The sequence below is a fragment of the Trichomonas vaginalis genome, chromosome V (assembly GCF_026262505.1).
Source record: "Trichomonas vaginalis G3 chromosome V, whole genome shotgun sequence".
Lineage (NCBI taxonomy): Eukaryota > Parabasalia > Trichomonadida > Trichomonadidae > Trichomonas > Trichomonas vaginalis.
The window spans coordinates 8,216,280-8,231,502 of NC_067207.1; the positions used below are offsets into that span (position 1 = coordinate 8,216,280).

A 15,223-nucleotide genomic window follows, 5' to 3' on the forward strand; every position below is an offset into this window, starting at 1 on the left:
TAGCTTACGTGGCATTTTAAGTGAAGTTAAAAAGCGGTTTTATACTAAACATCTTCGGGGCTAGAGGGCGCAACGCGCCTGGAAGCCCCACTACCTTTTTTTTTTCAAGTAGATGTGATTTGATTCTGTACAACTAAATATTAATATATTTAAAACATTGTAGAATTAAAATTTTTGACGATATCAATTTATAAAAAAAATGCAAGCGAATCCTTTTAATAAAGCTAAGATACGATTTGCTTCACTTTGTCCACCTAGTAAAGTGTTCAACACAGGGAGCATGGACTGGGAAGCATGTGGGCTACTTGCATTAGCCGGTAAAGGCACAATTTATCTCTATAAAACTACTAAAAATGATATTTCTTTCTTATGATCCATTGAAATTCTAAATTCTAACATAACTTGCCTTAAATTCCACTATGAGCTACCTTATCTTGCAATTTCAGACGATTGCGGAAGAGTTTTGTTATGGGATTGTGAATCAGGTCTTACACTCGGAATCACTCGTCAAGTATCTGAAGCTCAGTATGTATCGGAGCTTCAATGGTCCCGTAAAATCGTTTTAGGCTTTGCAGAACCAAATACAATTTATAGTATCGATTTTTGGCCGTATGAAGCTGAAGATCAAGCGAAAAACTCACGAATACTTTGGAAGATAGATGTTCCTGGTACATATACAAGGATGGCTGTTAATAGTTCAGATATATTCACTGCAATTCTATATTCTAATGGTCCATCCTTTACAATTATCACGTCAAAGAATGCCAAGCAGGCTCCAACATCTCAATCTCAATCCCATACTTTAGATAAATCAGAAAAAATCGTAGAAATTCAACATCATCCCCATATTAGTAATATTTTATTAATTATGCTTGAAGGAAAAATACTTACGTTTAACATAGCGACCAAATCTGGCCGAAATCTTGTAATCGATGAATCATCCCAATCATCTTTCCATAAACTGCTTCCTTCTTTAACAAATGACAACGAAATTACAGTTTATGGTCAAGACTCGTCACTCAGTATCTATATCTGTAACGAAGACTACATTTTTACAAAATCAGGAACAATAAAATTGAAAAGAGAGCTGTTTGACTTAAAATCGAAGTATTTACCACTATCCGCTGCATGTAACCGTGCACTTCCCGAGCGATACATCGCGTTCTCTCCATCAAATGGCTTAGTTATGTTTGCCATAAAAGATGATATACCTTACGTCATCGCGCAGTCTCAAATTATACCACAGATACCAACCTGTTACGATTTCTACGACGGAATCCTTGCTTTCGGCACTCCAACCGGAAAGATAATTTTCGCAGACGTTTCAGAAGGGAAATACACACAGAACTACCTTGCATCCAGCACATCCATTGAAAAGATCAAGTTCCTTACCAAAGATGTCCTTCTGTGGTACTCAAAAACCGAGTGTGGATCAATAAATCTTCCCAAGCGCCAAGTTATTCCAATCCACACTCGCCTTGGCCCTGCCACAGACCTAATATGTTCAGAGGAGCTCGGCGTTTTCGTCCACGGCAAATACGACCTTGGTATTTTTTATGATGTCAAACAAAAGCCGATGACTCTTCAAACATCCATCACCGCTGTTGCAGTCCAAGTATCCAGAATACCAGCAACATGTTTCCAAGGCGATACTCCCAATTTCGCCGTATTATTATCTACCGGAGAAATCCAAGTCTACACATACAAGAACGGCATAGCACAGATGCCTGTTCTGAGGCTGCGTAACTCACGGGAGAACTCCAGGACAACTTGTCTTGCTTGGAAAGGCGATTGCATCATAACTGCTGACACAGACGGCGTAATTATGTTTTACGACTTTGCTTTCGGTACATCGAAGCAAACATACTCTCCTTTCATCGACATAGACAGGATAGAGTTCGAGAGATCATCCAGCGGATTGTACGTACACGCGAGAGACGGAAAATTTGGTTTTTCACTTGAAAAAGTGGAAAGTTGTCCTTTTTCTGTTTCCTCATTCGCTGTAACAGGAAATGGACTCGTCCTCGTCTCCCCGCTCAATGACGAAGCCGTGAAATTCGTTATTGCAAGAGACTGGAGATCTGTAAAAAGAATCACTTCACCTGCCCTCTTAAAACCGCTAAAAACCGCCCAGCAACGGTTAGAGCTTATGGGTGAGCAATTATTAACGAATCCTACTACAGGAACATGGTCAGAAGCACTTCAAATAGCTGAGATAGCTAATGACCATGGATTTCCAACTGATTCCATTATTTGGAAGTGTGTTTCACGTAGTTTGGGAGGTCCGAGGTTGCAAGCACGGCATTCCATGTTTGGAGGGAAAGAAGAAGTTGTTTCCGCGTTGAGGATTCAATCTTCTCTGTTTTCTCCTGCAGATACTCCGATTTCTGCCATTTTCAACTTGTTGTTCAAGTTCAGAATGGGTGATAGAAGAGGAGCTGTCGAAGTTTTCAAGAGTCTCTCCAACAAAAGCGAGTTCACAATAGTGGCAAGCATTTGTTCGGCGTTGCTTCTCGGTTACGAAGATAAAATTTTGCCACAAAACGTGACAGAATTTTTGATAACAACCGCTGTTCCACTTTTTGCACAGCACAGATTTATAGAAGGCTGTATATTGATGCATTTAGCTGGCGCTAATCTTTCTGCCGCAAGATATCTTCAGGACAACGGAAGATGGGAAGATTCTGTCGAAGTCTGCAAATTGGAAGAGTTTTCGAATGAGTCGAAGAGTTTGTTGAGAAGAGCCGCCCACCACTTCTTGGATACTGGAAATGCAATGAACGCTTTGTTGCTGTTCATATCAATAAGAGATTTCCATCCTGCTTTGGCAATTTTGATGCAGATAAAATACAAAGCTCTCGCGTTTCATTTGATGATGTTCTTGGATAGGGCTGATGTAATTAAGCCGTACGACGAAGACACTTCGAGATACGCAACACAGTTTGCGGATTTGGATACTTTGAGACAGGATATAATTGTCAAATATGACAAAATAATTAAGAAATAATTTTATTTGTATATTTTATTTTCTTTATTTATAAAAAAAAGTCGAAAAAAAATGAAATTGTTTATATCGCATTTTCAATGATCTTTCAAGCCAGTTGTCAGATAGAAAAAAATTACGCATTTAACAAAGTTAAAGGGGAAAAGCATCCTGAAATTACGAAACATTTTAAAAAAAAATAAAAAAAAAATAAAGTGGGAAAGTCTGGAAATGATATGCTATGTATTGTAATTTTCAAAACTCAGCTTTCTAATGGAGCTATCACTTGTTACGTAAACTATATATATCGAATCAAAAGTTTGCCATGTTGTAATTTGATTTACAAGACATGATTTAATTAAAAAATAAAGGGTTTAAAATATAAAATAAAATATTTATCAAAGAAAAAAAGTTAAACTAAAAAATATATCAAAATAAATATTATATTAATATAAAGAGGTAGCAGTTTGACCAGCTGGATCTGTGATAGAAACTGTAATTTTAACCGTTGAGTCTTCAGAAATCTTTGAAGGAGCTGCAATTTGGAAAATTGTTTTCACTTTAGGAGAATATAATTTTCTCTTAAAATATACAAAAATAGTAATATCAATACATGTGTATAATATATAGGGTGTCCAAAGGTGCGTTTAGCACAGCGCTCTATATGAGACTATTAAAGGAGATATATGCTGATTATAAATATATAATAAAAAATATGAATATATGTATATGATGAGTATGTTGTATTTTGGCGCCATGCCGGGATATAAAATGAATTTTGAGACAAGAGGCGGTTTCGCGGGAAATTTTGGCGGGATTTTTTTCATTTTTTTAATGAATCATAAAGAAAACATCCTCGCTCTTGCAAAAAATGCAAAGACTGTAAAAAAATCTACGAGACATTGGTAAAATGCTTCGGTATGGATGCTCCTAGCTATTCCACTGTAACGTATCATGTTAGGATGTATCACTTCATGAACAAAAAGGCGCCCATCATAAAAATTGACAAAAAATCGCCGGATCAAAGAAAAATCAAAGCAATTCTTCAAGCGCTAGATGAAGACCCAAGAGCATCACTTAGAAGGATAGAGGAGATGACAAAGATACCACGTACAACAGTCAGTTATTATCTGCACAATTATTTGAACTACAAACTAGCGTATACACGTTGGGTTCCGCACAACCTTAATTCAGTTCAAAAAAAATCTAGAGTCCAATCTTCGAAAGAGCTCCTCTCTATATTGGGTGCGTATCAATCCAAGAAGTTTCGCTTTTTAGTAACAGGGGACGAGTCTTGGTTTCAATATGCAACAGAAGCCAAAATCATATGGATCCCGAAGGATGAAAATGTTGTAAACGAAAACGATAAAAACGGTTTGACAGTAAAGTGACACTTTACATGGCAAAAAATAGAGCCTTACTTTTGAGATACTTGAGATTGAAACTGAATCTTATGAGGCGGTGATCTTGAATCACTACCTCATAAGGTTCAGTTTCATATAAAATTTGTTGCAATTTGTTATTCTTTTGCAATCATTTCTTATAAGATTTTACATCTTTTAGCGGGGAATGTTTGTTATCATGTATATATTATAAATATCTACACGATAACGAACATTCCTCGCTAAATTGCTGAGAAACTTTGAGGAAATGTCGAACAATTTCCTCAAAGTTTCTCAGATTTATATAGATCACTAGAGTCCCCTAGGCACTGATTCTGGTTCAGTACCTAGGAGGCTCTAGTTCTTTAACGAACTGATAAAATGTTTTTAAATTTTTGGATATTGCTACCTGTGAAGCACTGACTTCAAGTCAGTACCTCACAGGTAGCAATTACATTGAAAGATGGGAGAAACTTTGTCCGAATGTTAAACTATTCGGACAAAGTTTCTCCCATTTGTAGTGGAGATGGAAGGCTTTGAGGTATATTGTATTAATATATACCCCAAAGCCTTCCATCTCCACTTGAAAGTGTCCAAACTTTGGGTTAATAGTTTGCAATTAACCCAAAGTTTGGACACTTTCTAGAAGGAATTGGAGGGTAAGAGATATACATTCATATGGTATATCTCTTACCCTCCAATTCCTTCTTAAAATGGGAGAAACTTTGTCCGAATGTTAAACTATTCGGACAAAGTTTCTCCCATTTTAAGAAGGAATTGGAGGCTATGAGATACTGATGAAATGTCAGTAACTCATGGCTTCCAATTCCTTCCTAAAACTCATAAAAGTGGACATTACATGCATATAAAATTTGACATGTAAAGTCCACTTTTTGCGAGCGGGGATTTGACTCCGTCAAATCCCCTTTTTCGTTTACGAGAAAAATCCGCAAACATTCCCGAAGAAAAAAATTGACACACCAATGATGATGTTGTCGGTTTTTTGGGGCGTAAATGACATCATCGCAATTGATATTCTTCAAAAACCTAATACGATGAATGCTCAGTATCTAATTGACAATGTTCTTACTCAAATTATCAATTCTGATGAGTTTGAGAAATCCAAACAACAAAAACAAAAGTTTGCAATTCATTTTGATAATTCAAGAGTTCACAAAAGTCATAAGGTAATGAATTACTTGGTGGAAAACAATGTCAAAGTTGTTCCAAACCCAATTTATTCACCTGATATTGCACCCTCTGACTTTTATTTATTCGGCACGCTAAAAAAGAGAGCTGAAGGACGCGAATTCGCGAGTCCAGATGATCTTGAAAATTTTGTAAGAGAGCAATTTGAGCAATTTTCTCATGATGATTTAAAGCGTGTCTTTCAAGCCTGGATCGATCGCTGCGAACGCGTGATTGAATCCAATGGTGATTATATTTAAATAAACTTTATATATATGTAACTTGTTTATTTCTATTCGCAGTATTCAGGTTTGTGCTAAACACACCTTTGGACACCCTATACTTTAAAACCATCGTGACAAAATTCAAAAACGAAGAGTTCTTCTCTCCAAATTTTTTTCAAAATCAAAAAAATGAGATAAAAAAGTACGTTTGGAAAATTCATTTTTAGCATTTTAGGAATTTTCTCACTTTTCTTCCAAATTGACATCCTTAATTAAATTAAATTACACATTAACACCGGAGCCGGAATCATCTTGGATATCAGATGATGATTTATCTTTAGATGGTTTCCTGCAGAAAACGAAGTAGATGATGAGAATAATAAGGATAACAGCAAGAAGAACGCCAATAACAATACCAGCCTTCTGTCCACCAGTAAGTCCACTATTTTCAGGTGTTGGAGTTGGCTTGGAATCATCAGGGCTTGGTGCAACGTATTGTTGTTTCTGAAGTGAAACCTCTGTTTCAATGATATTGGATTGAGCTTGATCTTTGGATCCAGCTAACCTAATTTGAAGTTTAACTTTCCCATCTTCTTTGATATCTTCATACTTTGGAGCTGGAATGTTGAGTAGATATGTTTTGCCTTCGTCGGCATGTAATTTCTTAATTGCAGATGGGGTTTCTACTTCAGTTACATTGTCGTCTGGGAGATCTATCCATTTCTGATCTGCATAGAATCTATATTGGAAGTTTCCTGTCTTTGCCTCAAAGTGTTGTAATGTAACTTTAACTGGAATATATTCACCGGCCTTGAATGGTCCTGTATGATTTTCAGCAACAACAGTTGGCGCAGATAAATATGGAGACTTTCCAAGAGAATATGTAACATTGCCGGTACCTAACTCGGATGTATGATTGGCGGCGAACTCAACAACAACAAGTAACTTTGTCTTATTATGATCCTCTGGAGCGTTAACTTTGAAAGTCCATTCTGTCTTGTTCGTGCTTGCTACGGCTGTTGCAGTGCTAACATTTTGTGATGTTTTGACGCTAGTGACAGAGGCGCTGGAAGCGTTGCTTTCTGTTGCAAAGAGATAATATGTCTTTGTAATATTAAGCTTTTGAGTATGATTTTGGCTGTGTATAAATTGCCTGAAATTACTTCGTTGCCATCGTTGTAGAACTCTATCGATAACTGGTGTGGAGAGTGTGTCAGAATATGTAACATTGCCGGTACCTAACTCGGATGTATGATTGGCGGCGAACTCAACAACAACAAGTAACTTTGTCTTATTATGATCCTCTGGAGCGTTAACTTTGAAAGTCCATTCTGTCTTGTTCGTGCTTGCTACGGCTGTTGCAGTGCTAACATTTTGTGATGTTTTGACGCTAGTGACAGAGGCGCTGGAAGCTTGCTTTCTGTTGCAAAGAGATAATATGTCTTTGTAATATTTAAGCCTGTTTGAGTATGATTTTGGCTGAGTATAAATTGCCTGAAATTACTTCGTTGCCATCGTTGTAAAGAACTCTATCGATAACTGGTGTGGAGAGTGTGTCAGAATATGTAACATTGCCGGTACCTAACTGGATTATGATTGGCGGCGAACTCAACAACAACAAGTAACTTTGTCTTATTATGATCCTCTGGAGCGTTAACTTTGAAAGTCCATTCTTTCTTGTTCGCTTGCTACGGCTGTTGCAGTGAACATTTTGTGATTTGACGCTAGTGGCAGAGGCGTTGGAAGCTTCGCTTTCTGTTGCAAAGAGATAATATGTCTTTGTAATTTTAAGCCTGTTTCGAGTATGATTTTGGCTGTGTATGGATTGCCTGAAATTACTTCGTTGCCATCGTTGTATTGAACACTCTCGATAACTGGTGTGGGACTGTGGAAGAATATGTAACATTACCGGTACCTAAGTTGGATTTATGATTGGCGGCGAACTCAACAACAACAAGTAACTTTGTCTTATTATGATCCTCTGGAGCGTTAACTTTGAAAGTCCATTCTACTTGTTCGTATTTATATCCAGTGAAGATAGAATAGAAGTTTGGAGATGGTGTATAGAACTTTATACCTCGAACTGAAAAATCTTCTAACTTTGACAATAAGATATCCCAAGCATCTAACATCTTCCTTCCAACTTGTACAACTTTTATTTTCTTAAGTTTCTGTCTACATTCTTGTTCAGACACTATTGTTGCTCTTGGTTTGTTAAAGACAACATCCCATTCTTTCATGACATAACATTCTGGGGCAGAGTCAACATAAATGACTAAACGTTTCAAATTCTCGACTGCTTTGTTATAGTCTCGAAATGGACACATATTTCTGAATGCTTGGAAGTCATAAAAATCTGAAACATCTATTCTGTACATTTTTTTATAAAAATAAAAAAAAATTTTTTTATTCTTGAGCTTGTTGTTCCATTTGTTCCATTTGTTGCATTTGTTGTTCTTGAGCTATTTGTTGTTGAAGTTGTTCTTGTAATACAATACTTTCACCAGTTGCATCTTCCAATTCGAAACTTTCTGCCGTCATTGACAAATACATAGGACATAAAAGTTTTACAGGAACAAAGTTTGCGTCAACTAAGGTTAAGTTTATGTTTGCTAAAGTGTTTGAGTTTACTAAAGCTGAAAACTCTGCATTCGAATGAACAATAGGCAAACCAGCAGAGAAAGTATTGTTTATACGCATAAGTATCTTTTGGTCATAATAGTTTCTGTCGACATTCGAATAACACTTTGAACCTAAGTTTGAAACAATATATAAGATTGGTGTGCTTAAAGTCAATGGAACAGACATTCCTTGTATGACACCTTTTCCTGTTATAGGAAACTGTTGGTAGTAAAAACCAGATATAAGTTTTGTATTATAACTCATATCGTTTATAGTAAACTCAGTCGGACATCCAAACATAATGAAACCTGCTCTAGTTGCAGCACATGTTACACCCGTCCTTAAAGTATTAAATAAGTCAACAAAACCTGTTGGTGGTATATCTGAGTAAGTATCTTCAAAGGAGTATTTTTTACCATTCACAACAATAAAGTCTTCTGGTGTCAAAAGAGCAAAACAGGCTTTAGTCGTCATTGTGTTTAAGGTTAGTTTACAATATCGTCCTTGAGGACTTTGTAAGTTTGTTGTTATAGAATTATATGACTCAGGGTTTTTAGTCGTAATAGTATAAACCATTATGTCTTCTGCCATTTACTTAGCAAATAAATTTTAATGAAATGTTGTGGTCGTCAAATATTTTTATAACGTCTGGGAAACTATATTTTAAGTTCAACGTTTCACCTCCTTTCATAACGTATATCTTGTCAATGACATTATATGAAACACCACAGCAACTAATGTCGGGTTCTATTTCTTTGATGTTTATATCGTCTGCCTCTGTCAAAAGTTTCAATAGTTCTTTCAAAACTTCATGAGGTGCAATGACATATGAGTTCACTTTTACAGGGTTGTGTTCGACCAAGTTTAACATTATACTTAAAGCTTGACAAATCTTCTCCTGAGTTTTAAGTTTGTCTTTCAGTTGTTGGTAGTCGTTTCGAATATCTGCAACAGAACTTAAGTCTCTGCTAACTTCAGGATATGTTGGTTGTTCTTTTACAGGAACTATTGTTATACCATCTTCGTCTTCGTATGGTTTCCCCACTTCAACATCTCTGTCTTTGACATTGACAACAACACTTTGACTGTTTGTTTGAGTTGGTGAATTTAACTTCACATCTGCCACCGCCATTAAACCTTTTGAAACACTTACACTTCTATTTTTCGGAAATGACATTTTACTTAGAATAAAAAGATGGACGTATTCAGATATCTCTTCGAATTGAAGCAAAACAAAGTTTACACACACAAACAATACAAATACATTGACAGAATAGTTCTTTACACAAACAATGGAAAATGTTATAGAATAGCAGTCTTTGCTGAACCTAAATATTTCATAAAGCAAAGAAAGTTGGTATAACTGAAATGGTGAAAGTTCTTGAAGCAGACAAAAATATAACTTCAAAACTTACAGATATTTCTAAAGGAAAGTTTATAATACAATATTATGTCAAAACTGGCGTACTGTCAATATTTGACGGAGAGAAGTCAGTTCAAGAACAACTTACTGACCTGCTGCCAAAATCTGCTCGATGGAAGCTGTCGTTATGCCAATCTGAGGAGCCCCAGCAGGTTTCATCGAACGAATTTTCAAAAGAGCATCTTCCGTGAAAAGTGCTATTGGTTTTGTAAACTTCTTTGCTTTCAATTCATCTGGACCGTCTCTGTCACCAGTATATTGTATTTGAACTGTACCAACAGTTGAAATACCACCCATAAAGTCTTCTGAGTCAGCAAATGGAATGCCAAGCCAAAAGTTTGAACGGTCTCCATTTGTATATTGAGTTTTTTGACCTCCTGTATGGGTCCATACTTTCACATATGGCATAATAGAACTTTGCATTTCAGGGTTAATGGTTGTTGTGAAGTTGTTGTTAAAGTTCATAGCATCTAATGTCAAGTTGTATGACCTCATATCCTCAACTGTAGAATATTCTTCTCTTGGATAATATTTGCCATCTATGTTTATATGATATTTAATACCAGGGTTGTAGAAACAAGAATAGTCATTTATAGTTCGTCTGAAAAGAACAAACATAGTATCTGCATGTTTCATTGCAGTTGTTAAGGCAATATCTGTTCTTGCACCTGGGTCAGCACTTTGGTTTCCAACTTCACCTGCAAAGTCTTTGACAGATATTTGGTGTATAGGGAACATAAGTGGAACTGCAATATATTTGGCAGCTAAAGCATTTGAAATATCTGGGTCCAACATATAGACTGCAAGTCTGCTTTCTATTCTCTTGCATTCAAATTTTTCGCATGTGAACTTAACTGGGTCCCAAGCATCTCCAGCAGCATTGAAATAATAGTTTACTTCAGTGTTGAGGTTTGAGAAACCAAAGTCTAAGTCAACTTTGTCTTTGCAAAATTCGGCGAATGACGTTTTATTTGTTCCCTTTACGTCTGTAAGAGTGAATGGGTCTTGTGTTGGTGCAATGACTAAGTTATTTTTGCTTGGAGTAAGTTCGATAGAAATTTTTCCTGCCAGTTTGGCAAGTATCTTAAAAACCTGAAGATGAGGAAAGATGACAAAGGAACTCTAAGTTTCAGTTTTACTTTAGTGGCAGCAGTTCCATCTGAACCAGAAAGGTTAACATAAACTCCTGGAACGTTAGGGTCAAGTCTTCTTATTTTCTCAATAGTTGCATACTGGTCTGTTTGTTCTCTAGCTTGTGGTTGTACTGAGTTTCTTAAAGCGAACCATTCATAGTTTGCCCATGTTACTGTTTGAACTAAGTCAGAGTTAGAATATATCTTATATCCCATGAAAACTTCTGGAGCATATTGGTATCCGACATAGAAAATTCCATTGCAACCTTTCTTTTCAGACAACTTGGCAGAAGGTTTTATTTCAATGTCTTGTTCCACGTATAAGAAAGAGTTGTCAATAGAAATAATATGAAACCTGTCGCAAGCAATATCTACTGTTGTTGAAGAACCTTCTCCAAACTCACCTACGTTTCCATAAGAAACAGCAGTTGTATATTCGTAAGTTCCAGGAACTATTTCTGACCTTCTAATGGCATTGTCGCATTCGTTATACCATTCGAAACATTTCCATTCATGGCATCCAAAACTGTTGGCGTTATATTCTGAGCGGCGTACATTTCATATGGGTAAAAATATAGAATAGTTGGATTTATATGTCATAATAGAACCCACTCGGACCAAGCTTTACTTTCTTCCTGACTGAGTTTTTAACTCTTCTTTTTCCTTCATTGCCACTACTTTCACTAGATGAAGTTACTTCTTCACTACTTTCACTTTGTTCTACTCTTCTCTTCTTCTTTGGTGTCGCTTTTGGTAACTTGCCCTCTGCTTCAAGTTGTTGCATCTTTGCCTCATGTTCACCTAGTATGTTGTAAATTTCCCATGTCCTTTTTGCCTTTGGGCTCTGGTCGCCCATCTCAGGTAACCTATATCTAGAAAGATTTTGTCATAGTTTGTATTTGAGTCTTCGCGTATTGTTTGCATGACTCTTTCCTGAGTTTCCGGTTCAAGCTCTTCAAACAGAGCTTGTCCATATGGAATAAGCTCGTTTCCAAATATATGTTTTTGTAGCCATTCTGGTTTTCTTTCCATGTTACCAATAATATCTTTTGTGAATGGGAAAGCTTTTACCCAATGTTTCAGTCTTTCGTCATTTATTTCTGTAGTTGGTTTTATTTTGTCAAGGAACATGTTTTTCAATACTAACATTTCATTTGGTACTGTCCATTTGAGTTTTCTTAAATATTCATCCCTTCTCGGTTCATTGTCTGCAAAGTAAGTTTTTATGACATTTTGTAAACTTTCGTTTGCAAGGTCATGTACAATAGGTTCTCTTCCTCTTCTCTCCCTAACTGTCTTTCTAAACTCTTCACCAAATATACCATCTCTATGGTTCTGTGTAGTTCTTTGAGATAAATGTTTTAGAACGTCAGGTGTTATATTTCCATCAGCCATGTTCATTCATACTGGTTCAAAATATCTGCATCTTTCATATCTTTCAATGGCATTAAAGCCGCGCTGAAAATACCAGCTATATCTGGTTCACCATTCACTTCCATTGCGTCTACAACTTCTTGGAATTGTGGTTGTAAGTTTATGAACCACCTATCCGGATTAGCTTTATGACCCCATCTCATTGTAGTTCCATAGTCTGCAGAAACAAAAGTAGGTTTGTTTCCATATTGGTTAGGTTCTGAATGAACTTTAAACAATGTTTCATTTCTATATGTTTTGTTGAAATTTAACCTTTTATTTTCACCGAGTTCAGCCAAAGATTGAACGTTATATGGTCGTAAGTAAAAAGGATTGTTGTATTTGCGTACATTATCTTTCAGTACTTCCATTCTATGCTGAATATTTTCATCTGATGTTGGAGTCTTTTGTATGTCGGCAAACATTTTTCGATATTCTTCTACTATGTCAGCCGAATTTTTTTTAGACTCTTGGAAAGATTCCATATTCACCTCATACTCTTGTTGAGGGTCAAGATTTTTCGGCTGTTCCAAATCTTCATCTAGTTCTGTGAGGTTAGTTTCCAAAGGAGGGACTTGTTCGTTTCCTTCAGGCTCTTCTAGCTGTTGTTGCTGAACTATTTCTTCCATGTCTGGTTGTATCTGAACTTCTTCCTGTTGAGTTTCTTGTACCTCATCTGCTGGCATTTCATATATTCCGAGACCGTTTTTAAAAAGTTCCCTATCTAAGTCATCCGGACTCATAAACCTTTCTTCTTTCGTTCCGTCTCTATTTTTTACGCGTTTCATGAAGAGAGTTGAATTGTCATTTAGCTCTGACACCAAATATCTCGGAGTAAATTCGTTCATGTCATTTGGATGATATGCTATTAAATCATATCCCTTAGCGAGCTTGTATTTTCCAGGTTTGAAATTATATCCCATTTGGTGCTGAACCATAAAGCTAAATAGGTTCGGGTCTGTATTTCCTTCCTTGAACTTTCTAATAGCTTCTTTATATCTGTCACTAAAGTCAAGAGTATCTGGGTAACCATATTCTTCCTTAAGCATTTTTAAGAAATCTTGGTTTCCTTGTTCTCTACTTCTTTTATGTCCTTGCTCTGTTTGTGGTTGTTGTGCTGGTTGTGGAGGTGGTTGTTGTGCAGGGTTTTGAACTGTTGGTTGCTGTGCTGGTTGTGGAGGTGGTTGTTGTGCAGGGTTTTGAACTGTTGGTTGCTGTGCTGGTTGTGGAGGTGGTTGTTGTGCTGGTTGTTGTTGTTGTTGTGGTGCTGGATTTTGAACTGTTGGTTGTTGTGTTGGTTTTGGTGCATGCCTGTGTCTGTGTCCATGTGACGATGTAAATGTTTTAGGTAGTCCTGGTGCAGGTGCTTCTCTTGGAGGGTTTGGTGGTATATAAGTTCCACTAGCTAGTATATAAGTTCCACCAGCTGGTATATAAGTTCCACCAGCTGGCACATATGTTCCATCTGCAGCATAATGTCCTACCTGACTTTCGTTCTTAAGAAAGCATTTACTAGGTCTCTTTTGGTCTGTTGTAACTCTTTTTCTTGACTTTCCACAACAGCTGTTCTAACGGCGTCATGGGCACTTTGAACTGCCTGTCTCGTTGCTGCATCTGTTATTTTCGTCATATTTTGTGCTACTTCTTTTAACTCTTTGTCGAAACCTTCAGACTTCAGTTTCTTTCCAGATGAGAAGTCGTTCACTAGTTTCACCTTACTATGAAGAGCTTCGAAGGCGTTCTTAAAGTCAGCATTCGTTAAAGCTTCATTTGAACTGTCTTCATCCGCTTGTATTTTTGTCCTTATTGACCCTATAAGTTGGGCTGCTTTAGCGTTGGCTTGGGCGTCTAACCAGTCATTATTAGCTTTTATATATTCTGCGCTTTTCATTGCCTTTTGCATGGCTGCGTCGTTATTTTTACTTTCTTGTGCTAAGTTTTCATACTGTACGGTTTGGTTTTGCAACTGTAAAAGTTTTTCTGCCTTTACATTTGCTTCAACTTCTTTTTTATACTCATCGCTATCCATATATGTCTTCAGGGCTTTTTGTTTTATTTCTTCATCTTTCAGTACTTTATATTGAGTAGTATGGTTTTTCAAATTTATAACATCTTGTTCCATTTTTGCTACTTCTGCTGCTTTTTCTGACACTTTTTTCGCATATTCCTCTGTACTTAGTTCTTTCAGTTGTTCTTCTTTCTTTTTTCTCTACGTTTAACTCATTGAGTTTCTTTGTGTGTCTGTCATATTCTAGTTTCTTTTCGTTTTCACTTATTTGTTTCTGTATGTCTATGTTTGACTTTTTGACATCTGTTATTTGATTTTTGAGTGAACTCAAATTCATTTGACTTTGAGGGTTATAAGCTGTTCCGTCTGCAGCTCACCATAGCCTGCCATTTTCGCTAAAAGTGCCGCTCTTAAACCTCACTCTGTGCACCAATAACTCGGTTTAAAAGCATAGGGTTGCTTGACATTTGTTGCAACATAGTGGGGTCATTCAGCATTTGTTGTTGCAACTGTTGTTGTGGTGTCAGTTTTACTATTGGATGTTTCAATGCTCCCTTCCTCTTACGTATATTCTTACGTAGCTTACGTGGCATTTTAAGTGAAGTTAAAAAGCGGTTTTATACTAAACATCTTCGGGCTAGAGGGCGCAACGCGCCTGGAAGCCCCACTACCTTTTTTTTTTCAAGTAGATGTGATTTGATTCTGTACAACTAAATATTAATATATTTAAAACATTGTAGAATTAAAATTTTTGACGATATCAATTTATAAAAAAAATGCAAGCGAATCCTTTTAATAAGCTAAGATACGATTTGCTTCACTTTGTCCACTACGTAGTAAGTGTTCA

General features: G+C 36.6%; 1 protein-coding gene across 1 annotated transcript, besides 6 other annotated features; it reads left to right on the forward strand.

The window, feature by feature from the left end:
* Positions 1–682: 682 nt before the first annotated feature.
* On the forward strand, positions 683–3,007 carry TVAGG3_0299110 (WD repeat-containing protein 11 family; the record flags this gene model as incomplete). Its single annotated transcript, XM_051229463.1, has 1 exon — positions 683–3,007. One exon carries the CDS (start codon positions 683–685, stop codon positions 3,005–3,007), a length of 2,325 nt encoding a protein of 774 aa, XP_051099193.1.
* Positions 3,008–3,610: 603 nt separating this feature from the next.
* Positions 3,611–3,638: a terminal%2Cinverted (terminal inverted repeat of Mariner transposon ID:TVAGG3_0299120).
* Positions 3,611–4,332: a mobile genetic element.
* Positions 4,331–5,307: a mobile genetic element.
* Positions 5,308–5,893: a mobile genetic element.
* Positions 5,866–5,893: a terminal%2Cinverted (terminal inverted repeat of Mariner transposon ID:TVAGG3_0299140).
* A 1,886-nt stretch (positions 5,894–7,779) lies between these two features.
* Positions 7,780–12,589: a mobile genetic element.
* Positions 12,590–15,223: the final 2,634 nt, after the last annotated feature.